The sequence below is a fragment of the Zalophus californianus genome, chromosome 3, assembly GCF_009762305.2.
Source record: "Zalophus californianus isolate mZalCal1 chromosome 3, mZalCal1.pri.v2, whole genome shotgun sequence".
NCBI lineage: Eukaryota > Metazoa > Chordata > Mammalia > Carnivora > Otariidae > Zalophus > Zalophus californianus.
In genome coordinates this window covers 180,843,347-180,863,472 of record NC_045597.1, presented here as the reverse complement: position 1 = coordinate 180,863,472, position 20,126 = coordinate 180,843,347, and the positions used below count along the sequence as shown (strand labels likewise).

At 43.8% G+C, this 20,126-nt stretch overlaps 1 protein-coding gene across 2 annotated transcripts in view; it reads left to right on the top strand.

Moving 5' to 3' along the window:
• The first annotated feature begins 4,598 nt into the window (after nt 1-4,598).
• Nucleotides 4,599-20,126, top strand: part of WDFY1 (WD repeat and FYVE domain containing 1) — a 47,916-nt gene continuing 32,388 nt past the window's right edge. Inside the window, exon 1 of one of the 2 annotated variants that reach the window (XM_027589345.2) lies at nt 4,599-4,843. In XM_027589345.2, the coding sequence (XP_027445146.1) occupies nt 4,707-4,843 (137 nt within the window). In that variant the 5' untranslated portion in view covers nt 4,599-4,706. The remainder of the gene's footprint in view (nt 4,844-20,126) is intronic. The other variant, XM_027589344.2, reaches the window with a different exon arrangement.

The following is a 20,126-nucleotide window of genomic DNA, read 5'->3' as shown; positions in this document are numbered from 1 at the left end:
ACATTGTCAATATGTATTTCGTCTTAAGAGTTATAGAACATCAATCCAGCCACTATTTAGGAGCAAATATTTACCCAACATGTCTCCAGAAGCCTTCTTTTCAGGAGCCCTAGACTAAGGGATATTGACTTAACCAAAATTTAAATTTCTAACAGTACAAACTTTTTAAAGCGTCCCCCCCCTGCAAAAAAAGAGACTGGAAAAAAAATACATAAAAATGAGAACAGTGGAATTATAAGTCTTTTTTTCCCCTTTATCTTCCACTCTTTGGTGGAAACTTTCCTACCAAACTGTTAATATAAATGTTTTGATCTAATACTAATTCACAAAGGAAGACTTCTTTGAATTTCCATTTTGAGTTGCATGCTGAACATCTAGACCTCAAAAGTCACCTCTTACTGTTGATCTCTCTACTTGTTCATGGCATCAGTGTCCCCCCATAGTTACCCAAGTTTGGGCTCCTATGTCTTCCATTATTCCTATTTCCACAAAAACCCACTTTTATCCAGGTGCCAAGTCCTTTTTCAATTTATTTCCACAGTGGCTACCTGATGGCAATCCTTACCTCCTTGCCAGGCCTCCAAATACATCTTGCACCTTCCTCTCTTCCCTAGACATGGTTCATCTTCATCCATCTCCCTGAAACACAGACCCAGGCATGTTACTACTTAGCTCAAGAATCTCTAATGTTAGGCTCTGGCAAAGATTTCTCCCCTTGACCAAACTTGAGTCAGGCTCCCCTAAGCCCTCTTTTCAAAGAGGCTTCGACCCTAGGCTTTGGTGTCTGTCAGGCCTGCATAGCCCACTTTCAGCAAGAATCCTAAGTCAGTTTAGAAAGGATCCCCCACCTTCAATATCTGATTACCCTTAATGTCTAATCAAATTCATCACCCACCGCTATCCCCAGGTGGCCTGCCTTCAGAAGAATCCTGTCAAGTTGGTTTAGCTAGACTCCTGCCCCCCACCCTTACCCATGATATTTCCACTTAGTTCAATGTTCATAGACACCTCCCAGCCCCCATGGCTATAAGTTTCCCCTGGTCCATGCTGTATTTGGAATTGAGCTCAGTTCTATAGAGAGGTCTCTTTTCCCTTATTGCAATAGTTCCTGAATAAAATCTGTTCTTAACTATTGTCGGAATGGTTCATCCTAGCCTAGAAAAGGATTCTCTTTGGAGAGGGAGAGAGGAAATGGTGGCTTAGCACATACCATAAAACAAGCTGATGGATTTCTGGGTGAAGCAAATTCTCTAAGAAGGGATGAGAGAAGATCATGATTGGTCTTTGTGTTTCATTAATTTACACTGCATGTTAAAAAAATTCATTGAACATTCATCAAATAAATAGATTAGAAGACAGCACAGGGAACTGTTATTTCTGTAATAGTCCATTTATAGGGAGGAATAATCTAATAATCTAGTTGAAGCAAATAATATTATGTTAAAATGAGGTGTCTCTGTATTGAGAGTTTCTCAGTAAATACAACGAGAGCCTTATTTACGGAACCAAAACTGTAGGGTCTCGGGGAGTTTTTACCACTAACTCACAGAGTTGAGGAATTAACCAGTTTTTAAAATTCAATCATGAATTTGTTTATTTATTCAATAAACATATGCTAAGGGGACTACGTGGCTCTAGGACCCAGGGCGGCCTGGTGCACTTCATTTACATCCCTTCAGATCCCAAAGTTATGTGTTCAGTACAGGCCTTTCTGCTCTTTAGTAGTGTATACAAAACTCCTGCACCTGGGCATCTACTGGCACTTCAAGCTTCATACATCCAAACCTGAACTCCCTGTCTTCTTGGCCAAACACCTTCCCCAGATTGGTCAAAGGGCAGCTCCATTCCTCCAGCTGGTCATCCCACAAATCCTGACTTCTCTTTCTTTCATACCCCACATCCAACAAAGCTCATTGGCTCCACCTTCCAGAAATGTCTAGACTCTGCTGCCTTCTCACCACCTGCACTCTGTGCTAAACTATCATCATCTCTCAACTGCCTTATTTTATTAGCCTCCCAAATGACACCCTTACCTTTTAAGACTGAAGGCAGATTAAGGAAGTTTTCTGCCCTCAAAATCCTCCACTGACTTCCCATCTCATTTAAAGTAAAAGCGAAAGTCCTTACCATGGCCTCAGGGCTCGACATGGTCTGTCTGGTGACCCTTCTTCCTCGTCTCTCTGTACTCCTCACTCACTCTGCCCCAGTCACATTGGCTGCCCTGCCAGCCCCAGAAAACCCCAGGCAGGTTCTCACCTTAGGGCCTTAGCACTCGCGGTTCCCTTTCCAGGAGAGGATTTCCTCTATACTTCTACATGGCTTACTCCCTATTCTCCTTCTTGGCTCAAATGTCACCTTCTCTGTGAGGTCCTCCCTCAGCCTGCATTCTTTGGAACCAGATGCTGAGACAGAGATTGGGGTGCAGGATATTTATTAGGAATCCACAGCTGTGAAGAGAGGCAGATGTAACAGGATTAGGCAGGAAAAGTCAGCTGCAGTACAGGCCTGACGAATCCTCATCCAATCCGGGAGAGAGCTCTATCAGCATGTCCCGCACCAGACGGACATGGCCAGGACTTTATATTCCTCTCTCATTTAGTTACTGAATTTGGGCTGCCCCACGAAGGGCATGGCTGAGCCATGGTGGCTCTCTGCAGACGAAGCAGACCCTGAAGGAGCTGAAAGCCAAGAGTGTCTGCTGACCGCCTCCCTTCTATGAAGGCAGATCTATGTAGTGCGTCTTGAAATCTTCCACACCATCCTGTTTAAAATTGCAATATCCTCTGTCTTCCCTATCGCCCTTCATGGTCTTATTTTTTTCACAGCACTTAACACCTTCTAATATACTATGTAATTTAGTTATTTATTTTGTTATCTGGTTCTTTCACTGGAATATATGTTCTAATGGACGAGCGATTTTTGTGTCTTTGGAGCATAGCTGCATTTAGAATGATGCCTGGCTCATAGCAGGCACTCAATAAATATTTGTTGTTTGAAAACATCATTCAGTGGCCTGTCTAGTCATCACACTGTAAAAGCCTTGCAAGAACCATGTCTTATTCATCTTGTCAGCATATGGTCCTTAGTAGGTGTATAATACATGTTTGTTGAATAAAGTCCACGAATGACTGTTATGTGAAACACCTGTGTAATTTAAAATTCATTAGCTATATTAAAAAATAATGAGAAACAGGTAACATTAATTTTTAAAATATCTAACTCAGTATATCTAAATTTTATCATTTCAATATGTAATCAATATGAAAATTATTAATGAAACATCTTTTTGTTTTGTTTTGTTTTGTACTAAGTCTTTCAAATTCGGTGTGTATTTTGCACTCATACCATAACTCAATTTGGACTAGTCACATTTTAAGTGCTGGATAGCCCTGTGTATACAGTACATCCTCTATTGGAATTCTGCAATTAATGAGTCAGAATAATACAGTGTGTGTTGGAGGGGGAGTGTGGGTTAGAGAGGGGAGGTCTCTGGAGTCAATGATTTTCTGGGTCCCCATCATGACCCTTTAACTTAATAGCTACTGATGTGCTCCAGCCAAAAGCCACCAGGAACACACTCATAGTTAAACATGTTGGGTTGGTTGCTTATTGGGAGGAGAAGGCATATCATGGGAACTATGGGGCATTGGTGATTGAAATAACTTATTGTGGGATTTAGTTTTGTATTAGGTGATTTTAGGGAGGGTTTTAGGAAGAACGGCTTTCCTCTGGACTGGACTGGATGCTGTCAGGAAGTGGGGATAAGTCTATGATTGGAGATTTTAATTTTGTCTAGAGGGAGGAAAACTAGGCAGAAGCCAAAGCTGTAATTGGTAAACAAAGAGGAGTCACTTATTCGCCAGAATAGAGGGATGTTTGTTCATTTTTGTGGCTTGAACAATTTCATGTTTTGCTGCGTTTATATAGGATTATGGAGTGGCATTGTCTAATGTTTATGTTCCGCAAGAACCAGCTGTGAGCACCGGGCCAGCTCCCAGCAACGCAGATGCCTGGCTCATAGTACCAAGCCAGCTCCTGGAGTTCTAGAGCTGCTTTTCTCTAATAGCTGTGCGACCTTAAGCAAGTGATTGAATATCTCTGTGGTCCAGTTTTCTCATCTCCACAATGAGAATACAAAAGCACTTATCTCTCCATCTCTTAAAGTTGTTATCAGCATTAACTAAGACAATCCGTGTAAAGAAATTGGGATAGTGCCTTGTATATAGTCACCACTCAATGAGTGTCACTGTCTTTCAAAGATTTTAAACTGCACTATATTTTTCACACTTCCAACATCTTGGAACGTCTTCCAAACAATGGCTTCTTAGAATAAACACAATGTAGTAGTATTATTTCCAGAAGGCTCTGGTTTGGGGGACAATTCCTCGTCCCCTCCAACGGCTCAATCCATTCCTGGGTAAATGCCATCACTTTTCAACCTTTATCACTTTTCCAGTCCGCGGCAGACGCCCTCTGGGACCCTTTTCCGGGCTCGGAGTTTTTTGCTGTGCGACTTCCCTAGGCAATACGGGTGCGGGCGGCAGCACTCGGGAGCTTACGGCGGCGCGGCGCCCACGCGGCCCCGGGAGCCGGAGCAGAACCGGCGCGTCCCCGCCCGCCCGGCCGTCAGCTGATGGGCCGCCCGCCGGGGAGGCCCACGCCGCCGCCGCCGCCGCCGCCGCCGCCGCCGCCGCCGCCGCGCGAACATGGCGGCCGAGATTCACTCCAGGCCGCAGAGCAGCCGTCCGGTGCTGCTGAGCAAGATCGAGGGGCACCAGGACGCCGTCACGGCCGCGCTGCTCATCCCCAAGGAGGACGGCGTCATCACGGCCAGCGAGGACAGGTAGGGCTGGCGGGTGGTGCGCCGGCCGAGGCGCGACGGGGGCGGCCCGTACTCCCGCAGGCGGCGGGGTGTGCGGGCGGTGGGATCGGCGGCCTCGTCCCGCTCCGCGTGGGGGCGTCCTCGGCCCCCGGCATCCCGCCGCGCCCCTCCAGTCCCGGACCTTCACCCTCTAGCTCGGGACCCTGGTCCCACCGCGCCCCTCCGGACCGCGCCGCGGTCCTACTGCGTCCTTCCCGCCGGGGACCCCCGTCCCAGTGCGCCCCTTCGGTCAGGAACCCCCACCGCGCCACCCTAGCCCGGTTTGCTCCCCCCTTCCAGCCCGGGACTCCGGACCCTCCCCTCCAGCGGGGGGACCCCGTTCCTGGAGCCCCTCCAGTCGGTGACCCCCACCGCGCCTGTCTAACTCGGGATCCTGGCCCCGTCCAGTCTGGCAACCCCAGTCCCACCGCGCCCCTTCCAGCCCGGGACCCCCGTCCCTGCCCTCCTTTGTGGGGTTTTGCTTGCTCCTCGAAAGCGTCGCGACCTCTGTGGGATGGGGGCGGGGGTGCTTGGCCCTCCGCGGTCAGTTCCAAACCTTGGAGCGGGGAGCACTGCGCGGGTCCTGGTGCCAGGGATTCCCCGCTCTCAACAGACCTCCGGGGGCTTTCGCTCTCTTACTTCTGCTTTACTCTGGCGTTGACAACTCTTTTCGCACAACACCGGCTCCCTAGATCAGTTATTTTTTTTTACGGCTGCTAGAACCGTCTGAACTCTTATTTACTACATAGTTGTTGTTTTGCTTTGTTTTTTCGTAAAAGAGACTTATTTTTGAAAAGGTTAGGTGCTTCTGTTTCGAAGAAAAAATTAACTTCCACCGTTAACGGAAAACCAGTATCACTTGCCATAAAGAATTAAACTCATAGCTAAAGCATGTCTTTATGCACCTAAAGTCTCTTTCCAGCTCATTGGTCGGCCCAAGGCTGTGTGATTGGATTGAAGAGATATTATTTGTTTTAAAACTTTAGTGTTTTTAAAACCCTAAACGTTTAAAAGGTTTGTGGCTTTACGGTGGGAATTTGGAGGAAATGACTGATGTTTGCTGAGTGAAATTGTGTTTCCTTGCTACAATGAGTGATCTTAAATGGTGATATTCCAGAAGTTATAAAGGCCTCTGGAAGGTGGTACTTGCTGTCCCCTTTGAGCTGACAGCGCAGTCCAGCCTTTTGTAGTCATAGCTTTCGAAGTACCATTGACGGCCTGTCCTCATTGGGAACAAAACCTGAAGCCCCCATATATTTCGCTTTTGAGTCAGTTTATTGTGAGCAGGCAGTAGTCTCTCCAGTTCATTTGCATGTAGCTGACCTCAAAGGAGGTGGGGAGCGATTGGAAGGACCTGGGCGTTGGTGTGCAGAAGCAGTAAGGGAAAGGGAGAAGGGGGTGCATGAGCCACAGGGAGAAGAAGGGAATGTGGGAAAAAAAAAGGCAAAGGACACAATAATGATATTTGCATGATATGAACTTAGATGCAGACAACATTTTATAAAACTTAGCTATCTTATTCGGTAAAATATCTGTGACTCATGCATGTTGGGTAAATTGCTGAATATTTGAGATAACTGGCCAGGAGCAGGGCTGATAAATGTTTTATGGAAAGTGATTACTTAGCTGCTCTGGGACTGAAATGTTCTGGGGGAGCCTTAGATCAGCTCACTTTTTCACTGGGGCACAACAGGGCCCTTACTGATGACCGGACCAGGTGAGGGTTGGAGCCTTGTGTTTCTAATGTGTGTTTCAGGCCCCTGGAGCTTCCTTGAAGGTAGGACATTTTTGAGCAGATGCCTTACTTTATGGGATTTATGAAAGCACGTGGCTATGGGTTTTTGTTGTTGTTGGATGTGGTGGTGCACCTTTACATGTCATAGATACGTGTCATACTCTTCAATCATTCACTCATTCATACATTCATGTATTCATTTATTCATAGTTTTAGAATACTGTACCTACTGAGTGCCAGGCTCAGGGAATACAACACGGATCAAAAGTCACAGCAGCTGCCCTCCTGACTTCTGATTCATTGATTTTTATGGCCCTTGACCTGGTAGGACCAGCATATTAAGGAAACAGAATACTGACCACCCTTATTCATCAAACAAGCATTTATTAGAGACTGTGGGCTGGATCTGTGGGATAGAAAGACAGTGACGTCAAAATCTGTTTCCAAAGGGCTGGGCAGACTGGTGAAGGGATGGCTCTGTGCCCTCAGCTTCCAGGGTGTTGGGGAGACACAGAGGAAAGTGTGTCCTTGAGGGCCAGGGTTCAAGGAAATCCTTAGGAGATGTCACTGGATAGAGGAGTGGGCTGTGTGAAGGAAGGAGGGTGCACAGCCCTGCACCAGGCAGATCGAAAGAGCAGGAGCAATAGAGGACCACAGTTATTTCTAGGTGACCAGAGCAAAGGGTATATGAGTGGCCATGGCAGGAAAGAGTCCTGAGAGCTGGAGGGCCTAGTGTCCAGTTCTGGAAGGGCCTTTCTTGTGCACCACTCTTAGAAATTGGACTTTAGTTTGCAGGTAGTGAGGAACCATCAAAGATTTCAAAGCCAGTGACATGATCAGAATTCTATACTTTGGAAATAACAACAGCAAAACTTCTAAAAGTCCCTTCTCTCTATCCGTAGAGAATTGGACCTATGTACGGGCTGCATCCAGTCCTCACTTCCCCCCGTGAGGTGGGGGGGGGGGGGGTACAGTCACTTCCCTTATCAGTAGTAGCTCCAAAATTAAATGTATTCTAAAAGTCAAAGGTGGGTTGGTTAGTTTGTTCGTTTGTTTGTAAACTGGGCCTGAAAACTCTTTGGTGCTAAAACTTGCCCTGAAGAGACAAGACTGTTTGTAATCTTTATTTACCCGGTGCAGCCTGAGTGCTCCTGCGTTTTCCTGCAGAAGCAGCGGTGCGTGTAACTGCAGGTGCTGTCCCCAGGCCCCACTGTGGGTGTTTGGAACTGACGGTGGGTGTATGCATCCTACTGCAGTGGGCCTTTGAGGGTTTAGGAAAGGGAGGCACGAAGGATACTGAAGTCACGCCCCAAGGCCTCATAGCTAGTAAGTGACTGGATTAAGATTTGAACCCAGGTCTGATTCAGAGGCTCTAGTTCTTTCTGCCATGCATCCAGGTTTGCTGCACATTTGGAGAAACCAAATGCAGGCAGTATCCGTCAACGATGGACTGTTCTGGCAGCAAGTGTAAAATGCTAGGATTCTGCCTTTTGCTATGATTTAGTTATCCTTCCTTCTTTTAGTTTTCAGGGTTTTGTTTTGTTTTGTTTTGTTTTAAAAAAAACAAAGCTTGTACGTTTTCTATATAACTTCTGCTTTAATGCTCAGAACAGTAACTTTTAACATTTAAAGTAAGCTCCAGCTGAAGGTAATTCATTTAATGAAAGCTAAAAGCAGCAAGAACTGGCTTCAGAGCATTTTGAGAGGAAAGTGAAAGGTGAGAGGGTCACCTGAAGTTAGTGTCCATTTTTCTAAACTAGGCCAGTGGTTCTCCAGGAGGGGTGACTTTGGCCCCTAGTGCAATTTGGCAGTATCTGGCGACATTTTGGTTGTCACGACTATAGGAAGGTATTGCTGGCATCTAGTGGGTAGAGGCCAGAGATGCTGCTCAGCATCCTATAATCCACAGTACGCTAAGAACCTCACAAAAAGAATTACCAGCTCCAGATATCAGTAGCACCATGGTTGAGACACCCTGGTTTAGGCTACATGTACTTATTTATCTGGTCTCTCTAGACAATGGTTCTCAAACTTGAGCATGTATCAGATTCTGATTCAGTGAGGCTGGGGTGGGGCCTGAGAGTTTGCATTTCTTCCAAGTTCCCAGAGATGTTGATGCTGATGCTGTTGGTCCAGGAACCCCACTTTGAGAACCACTTTCTACAAGAGTAACTTGTCATGGTGCTTGCCTTTGTAGGCCCACTGGGAGCGAACACTTTGTCTTCTTTTCTGTCAGTTTCCGGGATATATTTGCCTGGAGTTATTTATATGTTCTCATCGATTTCCCATTAAAACCAAACCGTGTACGACAAATCTAAATACACACAATCCCCTCAAAGAATATTAAACCCATGTAGAATACCGAGCCTAATACCGTCGTACCTGGAGTCACTGGGAATGGTTTGGGCCGTGAGCTTAGGGGTCTGATCTGAAATCGTCGGAGTTCCTGTGCCACAAGGGGTTAACAGAAAATGGCAGCTACTCTCTTGTGTGCATTCATGTAGATTTTGTTAGAGTCATAATTACCCCAAACTCTTTTGTTACACTAGACCTGAATTTGTGTTTTTAACTTTAGTTTGCAGTTGCCTGAATTTGGGAACTGGCATTTTTCAGCATGCCAAAAATGCTACTTTTGTAAAGCTTAAAAAAAAAAAATTCTTGAATCAATAAAGTCAGACTGCCTTTCTGATCAGGAAACTGTAAAAATAAAAGTACTAACCTGAGTGGTAAGAACTACAGCAATCATTTTCCTGATAGTGGGAACAGAAAATGAGACTCAGCTTTCCAAACAGAACTGAACCGTGGTGAGACCGAGAGAAAACCATTCCCTGGACACGTTTGCCTTTTGAACTTTTTTTTTTCCCCTGTGGACTGCACCAAAAATTTAATGAGAGTAAGCAGAAGGATGGAATTTTTAAAAGAAAAAACTTTATGAGAAGGCCTTAGAAATCAGGCTGCAGTCCTGCCGTCTTCATTTTTGGAAGACAGTTGGAGGATGAGTGTGCTTACGCTGTTGCGTCAGGGGCCTGGAGGCCACGGTTGATTACTGTGAGGAACTCAGTTGCCTGGCAAAAGTCAAACAAAGGCAAATCTCATGTGTTTGGAATATTGTAGGATGTTGCACTTAGACTGGTAAACAGTAATAGTTAGAGAAATCCAACGTTTAACATATTTGGGTAGCATCTGCTTTTCTTGCTGCTGTTATACCAGCTATTTACTCTGATATACTTGTTTCCTTTCAGACATTTCTAAGCATATTAAGATAGTTTGAGGGAAAAATTATATATACACACTAACTGTTCACGTGGAAGCAATTTTGAATCAACAACTTGATTTTTAAGTGTAATGCTTAGGAGAAAACCTGGCATAGCTGGAAGCTGTTGGCTTTTACTGAAACCCGGGGTATTAACTGCTGTGTTTTTGTTGTCACGCAGCGCCTAAAAGTAGACTCTTTGATTTGTGTTAGAAAATAAAACGAAGAAGTGAGAAGGCAAGAAGCTTTTATTTCTCTGTTGTTAGAGTGGCCCTTCATTGTGAGGATCACTTTCTTTTTATGGCATAGTCGAGAGCAGATTCTGGATCCAGAATGCCTGAGCTTGAATCCTAGCCATGTGACCTTGGGCAGGTTGCATATTCTTTCTGTGCCATAGTTTTCTCATCTGCAAAATGGGGACAGTACCTACCTCAGGGTTTTGTGAGACTTGGATTAATTAAGATTCAAAGTGCATTGAACAGTGCCCAACACAGGGAAAGCCCTGTGTATGTGTTGGCTATTATTATTTCCCATGGAATTATTTTAATCTCATCAGAAGCTAAAGATGTCTGCTTTGCGTATGTGTGTGTATGTAAATAAAAAAAAATTTCTGTATGAAGTAGAACAATAACCATTTTGGGAGTCACTTACAAACCTAAGTTCTTGTAACTGTCTTTGAGTTGCGTCTTCTCATCATTTCCATATTGGTCACAAGTCATATCAGTCATGAGTTTTCCATTATAAAATCTTTGCCCTGCTGTGTTCAGGGGCCCCAAGACCACCCCTCAGTTCAGTGATTCGTTCGGAGGACTGCCAACATACAATCGTATGCATGGCCCTGACTTACTACAGCGAAGGGACACAGACAGAATCGGTGACAGGAAAGGTAGGGGGTGAAGTCCGGAGGAAAGCAGCATGAGCTTCCGTGAGCCCTTGCCCTGTGGAGAGTCACTCAAGAAGTGCTCCATTCCTCCAGCATTGAGTTATGACCACATGTGTAAAATACTGTCTACCAGGGGGCTCATTAGAGACTCTGTACCCACCGCTTTTACTGGGGGCTGGTACTCTGCCTCGCGCTTGCCAAAAGTCCAGACTCCCAGAAGGAAAGCAGGTGGTACAGTGGTCTCTCAAGTGTTGGTTGAGGGACTCAATAGGCAGACCTGGTAGGAAGAAAGAAGCATGGAACAGAATTGGAAATGAGGCTACTCTTCCTTACTGCCTCAAACTCTGCTTTTTGGGGGTTAGTTTAACCTTGTGTTTTGAGACATGTAGGCTATGGTTAGAGTTTGACCCTTTTTTTGGTAAGTTAGGAAAGTGTTGCATGGACCCTACGTTGACGGCATCCTGCCTGGATTGCTCCTGCTCCTAGAGGTTCTGATGGCTTTTAGCCGCCTTAGTAGCACGGAGGTCACAAAAAATCATTTTGATGCTAACAGTGAACAGGTAACAGCAGGAATGGTTCCTCAAGTAAGAAAAGAAAACATCTGCAGGTAGAAAACCATCCATCTGGCTTCTGGAGAGGCATTCCTCATTTAGGAGCTGTTGGACATGCCACATAAGTGGCCTTCCTCTTGGGATAAAAATCTGCCTGTGACAAAATCAGGAGTCCGAGAGTCATCATCATGGGCCGTTGAAGCTGTTCAGAATTCCTTCCCTGACTGTAGAAGGAGATGGAAATTTACATTTTTCTTAGCTGATCTAATTCTCCTCGGTAAAAAGAGGCTGGTTTCCCTGCCTTTCCATTTAGTCAATTCAATAAAAATCTAGTGTTTCCCCCCTTTGTTACCAAAGGAGAAAGGCTTCTTTCTGTAGCAGGAATGAAGAGGGCAGGGTTCATGAGACTTGGCTGAAAGGAAACTGCTATTTATTTGATAAAAGCAGATTGCACTGATGACCATGTCCTTTTCTTTCTCGCGTAGGCTAACATCCTAATGTTAGAGAAAGCACCGAGGCTCCCAGAATTACACCATGTCTGTAGCCCCTGGAAGTAGTTAGAGTCGGAAAAAATATCCTTTGCTGAAGGTAACAGAAATGTTTGGTGATTTATCCAGATATGAAATAGTATCAGCAGCCCTAAGGGTGACTAGAAAATCAGATTTCCTCAAATTTAACTATTGTAAGAGTTTAAAAGAATCAGGCCTTGGGCTTAATTTGTAACATATGCTATCCTCTGTATTTTGTCTTTAGTTGGTTGAGTAATCCTGGCATATCAGTTTATAATGTAAAAATGGTTGAATTGCTTTCATTTAGCTGTTTGGGGATAATTAGGGTGTTTTTTGAGAAATTTAAAAAGGGGCGCCTGGGTGGCTCGGTCGGTTGGGCGTCCAACTCTTGATTTTAGCTCAGGTGTTGATCTCAGGGTCATGAGTTCAAGCCATGTATTGGGCCCCACGCTGGGCGCGGAGCCTACTTAAAAAAAAAAAGAAAAGATCTGGTTTTAGAAATGCTGATGTGTCAGGCAAGACAGAATTTGGCCTTGTGATTTTACCAAAGCACTGGTGTGCTTTTTGAATCTATTTATCAAAGTATGGGCATGATTTTCAAGGTAATCATACTGGAAAATAAAATGTATTGAATCCAGATGTGTGGTCTCATGGAGTTTTAGGTTTAAAAATGGTATTAATCTGTACTCCCACGAGATGTCTTTTGGTTTGAGAGCCAGTGCTTTTCACAAGAAGAACCATGCTTGGAATCTATCTTCGTTCCTCCTCTTTCTAGCTTAAGCAGATGAGGCTTTATAGACTTAGTGATTTCCTACATTTTTAACTTGCTTTTAACCAGCTCTTTGAAGGAGTCAAAGGGACTAGAAGAAATGAAAGGAGATTCTCTACCTATTCTGATCATCAGGCATATCTTTGAGAAGATCATAGACTAGACTTGCTGGATAAAGACTTCATTCTTTACCAGACCTGTGGTTTTTAGTCTGCTTTTCATGTATCTACTGTAGTAAGGTAAAAGAACACGCAGAATTTTGATCCTTGGTGGGATGAAAAATATTGAATAATATTTAATTAAGAGTAATAACTTCATTTATGCTTTACAGTAACTACTTTAGTTTCTTGGCATTCAAATCGGCATCTGTGCAAAGTGAGGATCCTGTATTTCAGTTCAAAGTTAAAGTGGGCTTATTTGTTTATTCAGTGCTTTTAAATCCTTGACACTCAGTAAATGCCATATGCTATTTTTTCTTTATTTTAAGGTCGGAATCCTAGTATTCTTTTTTTTTTTTTTTAAGATTTTATTTATTTGACAGAGAGACACAGCGAGAGAGGGAACACAAGCAGGGCGAGTGGGAGAGGGAGAAGCAGGCTTCCCGCAGAGCAGGGAGCCCGATGCAGGGCTCGATCCCAGGACCCTGGGATCATGACCTGAGCTGAAAGCAGATGCCCAACAACTGAGCTACTTAGGCACCTCCTAAGTATTCTTAAAGGTATTCTAGGGGCGCCTGGGTGGCTCAGTGGGTTAAGCGTCTGCCTTCGGCTCAGGTCGTGATCCCGGGGTCCTGGGATCGAGTTCCTGTGTGGGACTCTCTCTCAGCGGGGAGTCTGCTTCTCCCTCTCCCTCTGACTGCCGCTCCCCCTGCTTGTGTGCGCTCTGTCAAGTAAATAAATAAAATCTTTAAAATAAAAAAGGTATTCTGTTTTTGGACCAGATAGCATTGTGTCATTTAGTTATTACTATGAAACAAACCACTTCAAAATTCAGTGGCTTAAAACAGCAAGTACAGTTGACTCTTGAACAACATGGCTTTGGACTATGCAGGCCCACTTATATGTGGATTTTTTACAGTATGGTACTATAAATATATTTTCTTTTCCTTATGATTTTCTTAATAACTTTTTCTCTTCCCTAGCTTATTTTATTGTAAAAATAAATACCCATCAGCTGATGAATGGGTAAAGAAGATGTGCATATGTGTATGTATATATTATATATATTGGAATATTTTATAACATACACACATATACATACATATGTGTATATATATAACAATATTACTCGGCCATCAAAAAGAATGAAATCTTGCTATTTGCAATGACATGGATGGAGCTAGAGTGTATTAGGCTAAGCAAAATAAGTCAGTCAGAGGAAGACAAATAGTGTATGATTTCACTCGTATGTGGAATTTAAGAAAAAAAAACAGATGAATATATGGGAAGGAAAAAAAGAAAGGGAAGCAAACTATAAGAGACTCATAACCAAGAAACTACAAGAGGTGGCGGGAGGCAGGTGGGTGGGGGAGGGGCTAGATGGTGATGGGGACTAAGGGGCGCACTTGTGATAAGCCCTGGGCATTGTGTGTAAGTGATGAATCACTGAATTCTACTCTGGAAACCAATATTGCACTGTATGTTAGCTAGAATTTAAATAAAAATTTAAAACAAAGTGTGTGTTAAGAGAGATTTTGTTAGAGTCACTGTTGCTATTTAGCACAGAAGTCAGGATTTCTTTGAACTAAATGAGAGCTTTGAAGTTAGACCTAGACTTTTCCACACTCTAGATTTGTTTGGAGGGAAAAAGTAATTTAATTCTTCATGTCTCCTTATTGTTTAGGGGTTACTGCTTTGGAGGATAAAATGTTGAATTTTCTGAAAAGCTTTTTTTTTTTTTAAATGGTTTTACTTATTATTTACCACATAAAGCTGCTTTGCTTTGAATTATTTACTTTTGTAATGTTTTGAAATGTGAATTTTCATCAGCCTCTGATAAAAGAGCGATAAAATTGGACAAAACAACTAGACAAACTCACGTTGGTTCGTTTGATTTTAGGACGTTGACTCTCTTTACTTTTGCCTCCCTAAGTATAAAATGGAGGTCTTGGCTGTTGTCTTTGCCATGAGGATGTGGCATCACGTTCTCAACCGACTGTAGCCTTTCTTGAATCCTGGTGTGTTTTCTAGAATACAGGAAGTAGCTCTGTCTGCCCCTGTAGTTCACTGCTGTGGACTTATCCAGGAAGTCAAGCAGGGACACCTTTGTCAAGAGGCACGGTGTATTGCCTTGTGTCTTTGAGGCCTGGTGGCCCTGTGTCTTTCGGGGTCTTCTCTTTCCTGCCTTTCTGCACCTGATTCCTTTACCTGCCCCCTACTCACTTCTCCTGGGAGGTGACATTCTCAAGGTTCTCTCCACCCATCGCCTCTAGCCCTTGAGTTCCATCTGTGGGTGCGTGTCTCCTTGTTAGCTCTGCATGTTCTTGGCCCTCTGCACTGACTTCCATGGATGCATCAGATCCCTGACCAGACTTGATGGGGGCACGACAAGCTCCAGACTTCAAGGCCTCACCTGTGGCAGGAGCTTCTGTTGAAGACCGTACCAACCTCAGAAGGAGGGCTCTCAGTGAGGGGTGACCAGAGCCTCTTAGGCTCTGCCTTTCTAAAGAGAAGTGGCTGCAGCCTACTTGGAATTGCCTCTGATTATAGAGCGTGCATGTGCACTGGGGCTTCGACCCAAGGCCTGTTTTACTCCTCAGCCTTGTTTGCTCTTGTTGGGAATGATTTACCAGACACATTCTTAGGGAGTGCACAATCTTCACCTTTATTTATTTATTTATTTGTTTGTTTGTTTGTTTGTTTCATTGAAAGAGAGAGAGCATGAGTGGGGTGAGGGGTAGAAGGAGAAGCAGACTCCCCACTGAGCAGGGATCCTGACGGGCTTGATCCCGGGACCTGGAGGTCATGACCTGAGCCGAAGGCAGCCCCTTAACCGACTGAGCCACCCAGGTGCCCCCAATCTTCACGTTTAGATAGCTGCCTTGAAGTTGAGCAGATACATCCTTGAGTGCCTCCGGGCACGTGAGGAATTGTTAAATTGTTGGCTTGTTCTTCTGCTTACTGAGTGGAGGTTGGAGACTCTGCAGTTCTCCGAGTCTCAGGGCTCCAGGACTGACCCCCCCCCCCCCCCCCCCCGCCGCCACCAGGAGCTGAAGGCCTTGTGGGCTTTACAGGTGTGTTCCTTCTCCTCCTACCTGTCCTGCCCAGCCTGGCTCAGCCCAATTACAGTAGTTAGATACATCAGTTTACAAAAAAATTAACATTTCATAAACATTTTCTCATGGATTCATGGTCTTTGCAACTATTTTTAATGACTGCGTAAGCATACTAATTCAATAGCTTTTCTGAACCCATGATTTGCAGAACTATTTGTAATGACTACGTAAGCTATTGAATTAATATGCCATTAACCCATTTCATTATTTAACATTTTCCCCCAATTTTTACTCCTTTGAATAATGCTCATAGGAACTTCTTTGTAATGTGTAGTTCTTTTTTTTCCTATTAAATAATTTCTTCAGAATCAGTTGCCAAGCATGGAATTCCTCACTTTGTTGTTGTCATTACTATTAGTAGCAGCAGCCGTATTAGGCAGGAAACGTTTTTCTCAATACACGAAACAAATTCTTGCCAAAGAGTTAGTTCTGATTTACAGTGCTGCCAAAAAATTATGAGAGCCCTAGAAATGTCATTTTATTATTGTTTTCAGTTGTTCATTTGCTGAGCCCTGCACAGCGATACATTTTAAACACATTACAGTCTGAAATACTCAAAAAAATACAGTCCAATTTCAGCTTCTCCTTTATCTGGAAAATAACTGGATCATCCACCTAGCCGAAGAATGATAGACGAAGTGATGGTAGTGGTGGGCATCCAGTGTGGTGAAGCATATATAACATTAACATCTTACATAGAAATACCTTTTCTCACCTACCCATGGAAAATAACTGCAGCTATATGTAAGCCCAAACTTCTCTAACTAGGAGGGCAAGAGGAGATTGGTATAGGTAATGGTAGCATGGAGAACTCTGAAAAGATTTTATGTAGGCTCTGAAAGAAATGACACATTTCCTTTCTAAGTACCTTTTGAAAAAATATCAGACTGTTGTTTTAAAATAACTTAAAAATAGAGCCTGGCAAAGGTGAACATGTTTCTAAGGTCTTGGTTTTAAGGAAAGACTTTTTTTTTTCAGATTGGCATGCTCTTGGAATCTCAAAGAAAACCCGTAAAAAAATGGCTAGCATAAGCAGCAAGCAGAGCATAAAATGAGTTTAGGTGAGTGGGTGTAGACTTGTCAAAATATTAAAGGAAAAGTTAAGCTGTTATATTTTAATTTAACTCAGAGAGAGTGGCTTAGACATTCAGTTAGGCAGAAAATATTGTGGTTTTTGTAAAAATAAAACAATCTGATCTTGACACTCAGTGATTATATGGTCTATTAATAACATGCTAGAGTTTTTAGTAGTTTTGTCCTGTAAATGTTACTAAACTGTATTATTGTGTTGCTTTCAACTTTAGATTTTACTTCCAATTTACCGAATAGAAAATTTTTTTGAGCTCTTGAATTTGTTGATTTTTTTTTTTAATAAGCAGTCCAATTTAAGCCTATTTTTACAACCATTTATTACCCAATCGAGACACATTCTAAACACAATACAAGGGGCGCCTGGGTGGCTCAGTCGTGAAACGTCTACCTTTGGCTCAGGTCATGATCCCAGGGTCCTGGGATGGAGCCCCGCATTGGGCTCAGCAGGAAGCCTGCTTCTCCCTCTCCCACTCCCCCTGCTTGTGTTACCTTTCTTGCTGTGTGTCTCTCTCTGTCAAATAAATAAATAAAATCTTAAAAAAAACAACACACACACAAGCAGGGAAGCCTGCTTCTCCCTCTCCCACTCCCCCTGCTTGTGTTACCTTTCTTACTGTGTGTCTCTCTCTGTCAAATAAATAAATAAAATCTTTTTTTTTTTTTTAAAGATTTTATTTACTTATTTGACAGAGAGACACAGCGAGAGCAGGAACACAAGCAGGGGGAGTGGGAGAGGGAGAAGCAGGGAGCCCGATGTGGGACTTGATCCCAGGACCCTGGGATCATGACCCGAGCCGAAGGCAGACGCTCAACGACTGAGCCACCCAGGCGCCCAAATAAATAAATAAAATCTTAAAAAAAAAAACACACACACAAGCAGGGAAGCCTGCTTCTCCCTCTCCCACTCCCCCTGCTTGTGTTCCCTCTCTCGTTGTCTCTCTCAAATAAATAAATAAAATCTTAAAAAAAAAAAACACAATACAAAACAAAGTCTTATATTAGTAGAAATTATACAACTTTGTTTAATACATAGGTTCTTGGTAGTCCTGGAGTGTTAGGTGTTAAACTTAACGTTGTTTTGATTTAATCTTGGAAATGGGAGATTTTAGCATTGTTGTGGAAGGAAGGGAAAGGGCATGGCCTTGAAAGGAGAAGGGACAGAATTCCAGATAGAAGATGTGCATACAGAGAGGTAGAGCTGACTATCAAGGTCAAGTGCCTGTTTTGGAACTTGGTTCTCAAGCGTGGATGGTCTTCTCTTAGTCTGGATGTAATCGATTTTCACACGAAACATATGAGATCATCTAAGTCCTGCCAGTTTCAGCTGTTATGGCAGCTAGTGCGCAGTAGGTCCACTGGGCGCAGACCAAATTGTAATACTGATGTTTGTCCTCCAAAGGAAGTAATACTGTGTTCCCAAATGCTGGTGTCTGGGTAGTTTCCATGTTGACCTGGGGCTATTTTAAATATCATTCTGAACTTCATGAAATAAAAATTAGGCTTTTCGAGGTTAGATGATTGGATGGCAGAGATAAGCTTTAGGGTTTCCCACTCAACAGCCAACTTCTGTTACTGAGTATTGCTCTTCTTCCACGAGGGAAGAGCATGTGCCACGGAGTCGTCCTTTGAGCTGCCTGGACATCCACGAGGATGTGGAATTACAAACTATAAAAATTAAAGGTCCCTTCCTGCATGATTTATTCTGATCTCCCTCTCTCATTTAATTTTGGATGTGAACTTAGACCTTTAGAACTTACTGTCACGATACAGGTACCTTGAATGAAAGTCTGCCTGTTTATCTTGCCTTGTGAACCTCATCACGTTGGAGCTTGTTTAATGGTGCTCAACTGAAGGAACTGTGTTTGGTAATCTTGGTGTCATCAGATGTCCTCTATTAGTACCTGCTTGATTGCCAACAACAAAAATAACTCAGGCTGACTTAAGCTATTGAGAGTGTTTCTGGTAAGGATGCTGTGGTGTCTGCCTCACAGAACCCCAGACTAGGGAAATAGCTCCGTCTTGGGCATGGGGGACTCTCACCTGGACCCTCTTCAGCTTGCTTCTGCTTCTTTTAATAGGTTGACTTCATTCTTTCCCTTTTTTCGATGTGCAACATTCTGCAGTCTAAATTGGGAAACATATGACAAGAAACGGCCATTTCAACTATTAGAGATACTGATCTATTTTTCTCTGTTTCTGATTTACCAAGGGAGGAGCTGATTGATCCAGCTAGGATCAGATGCCCATTTCTGGTCTAGCTGGTTGTGATCAGGGGTGGGATGTGGAGAAAGTTGGCAAAGGTTCCGTTGTGACCAATGAGCAGTGGGCTGGAAGATGGCATGTTGGTGTTGTACACATGGATTCTCCTACGCTGAGGCCTGTATCCAGTTCATATACAAAGTAGTAATTTGCCCACTGTGCTGCTAGGTCCTCTTATTTATCTGGATGAATGAAGGTCAACATCTAGTCTTTCTTTATTGCAATCTAATTATATACAGTAATCTGTATAGATCTGAATTATAGTTGGGCAAGTCCTGACAAATGCAGGTACTCATGAAACCAACTCCCCAGAGCCTTATCATTACCCCGAAAGTTCCAGCATATCCCTTTACATTCTGTCTTCCTCCCCCAGAAGCAACACCATTCTGATTTTTATCCTCATAGACTAGTCACACTTGTCTTGAATGTCAAACAAAATGGAGACATGTAGTGTCAACATTTAATCTTAGGTATTTTAGTTTAAGGTGCAGACATTTAATCGGTGCCATCCGTGTGCCAGGATCTGCCTTGCTGGTAGAAATCCTAGCGTGACTGTGACAGAGCTGACAGGAGGGGGCAGTGGGATGGTTGGGACACAGCGCAGGGGCAGAGTGATTCTCCCCTGTGCGGGGAGAAGCAGGGAGTGTCCCCGGCATTCGGAGGAGGAAGGGGCCTGGAGCTGTGAGGAGCTTCTGCGAGCAGAGGAGGAAGAGCCCCAGTGCTCCTTATTGTTCTCCGGACATGATAAGCCAGCATATGAAACTTTGGCTATTTTGGTCATTTGCCATTTTCCTGCCTGTGTGCAGGATTTCCTCATCTCCCTGTGTGGGTTTTGATGAAAGGAGACGCCCGGAGACCTGGCGTGGGATGATTTCCTCCTGGGGGCAGGAAGGCTGGGAATTATCGGGAACCGGCAGCGGTGTGGGCGCTGCTTTTTACG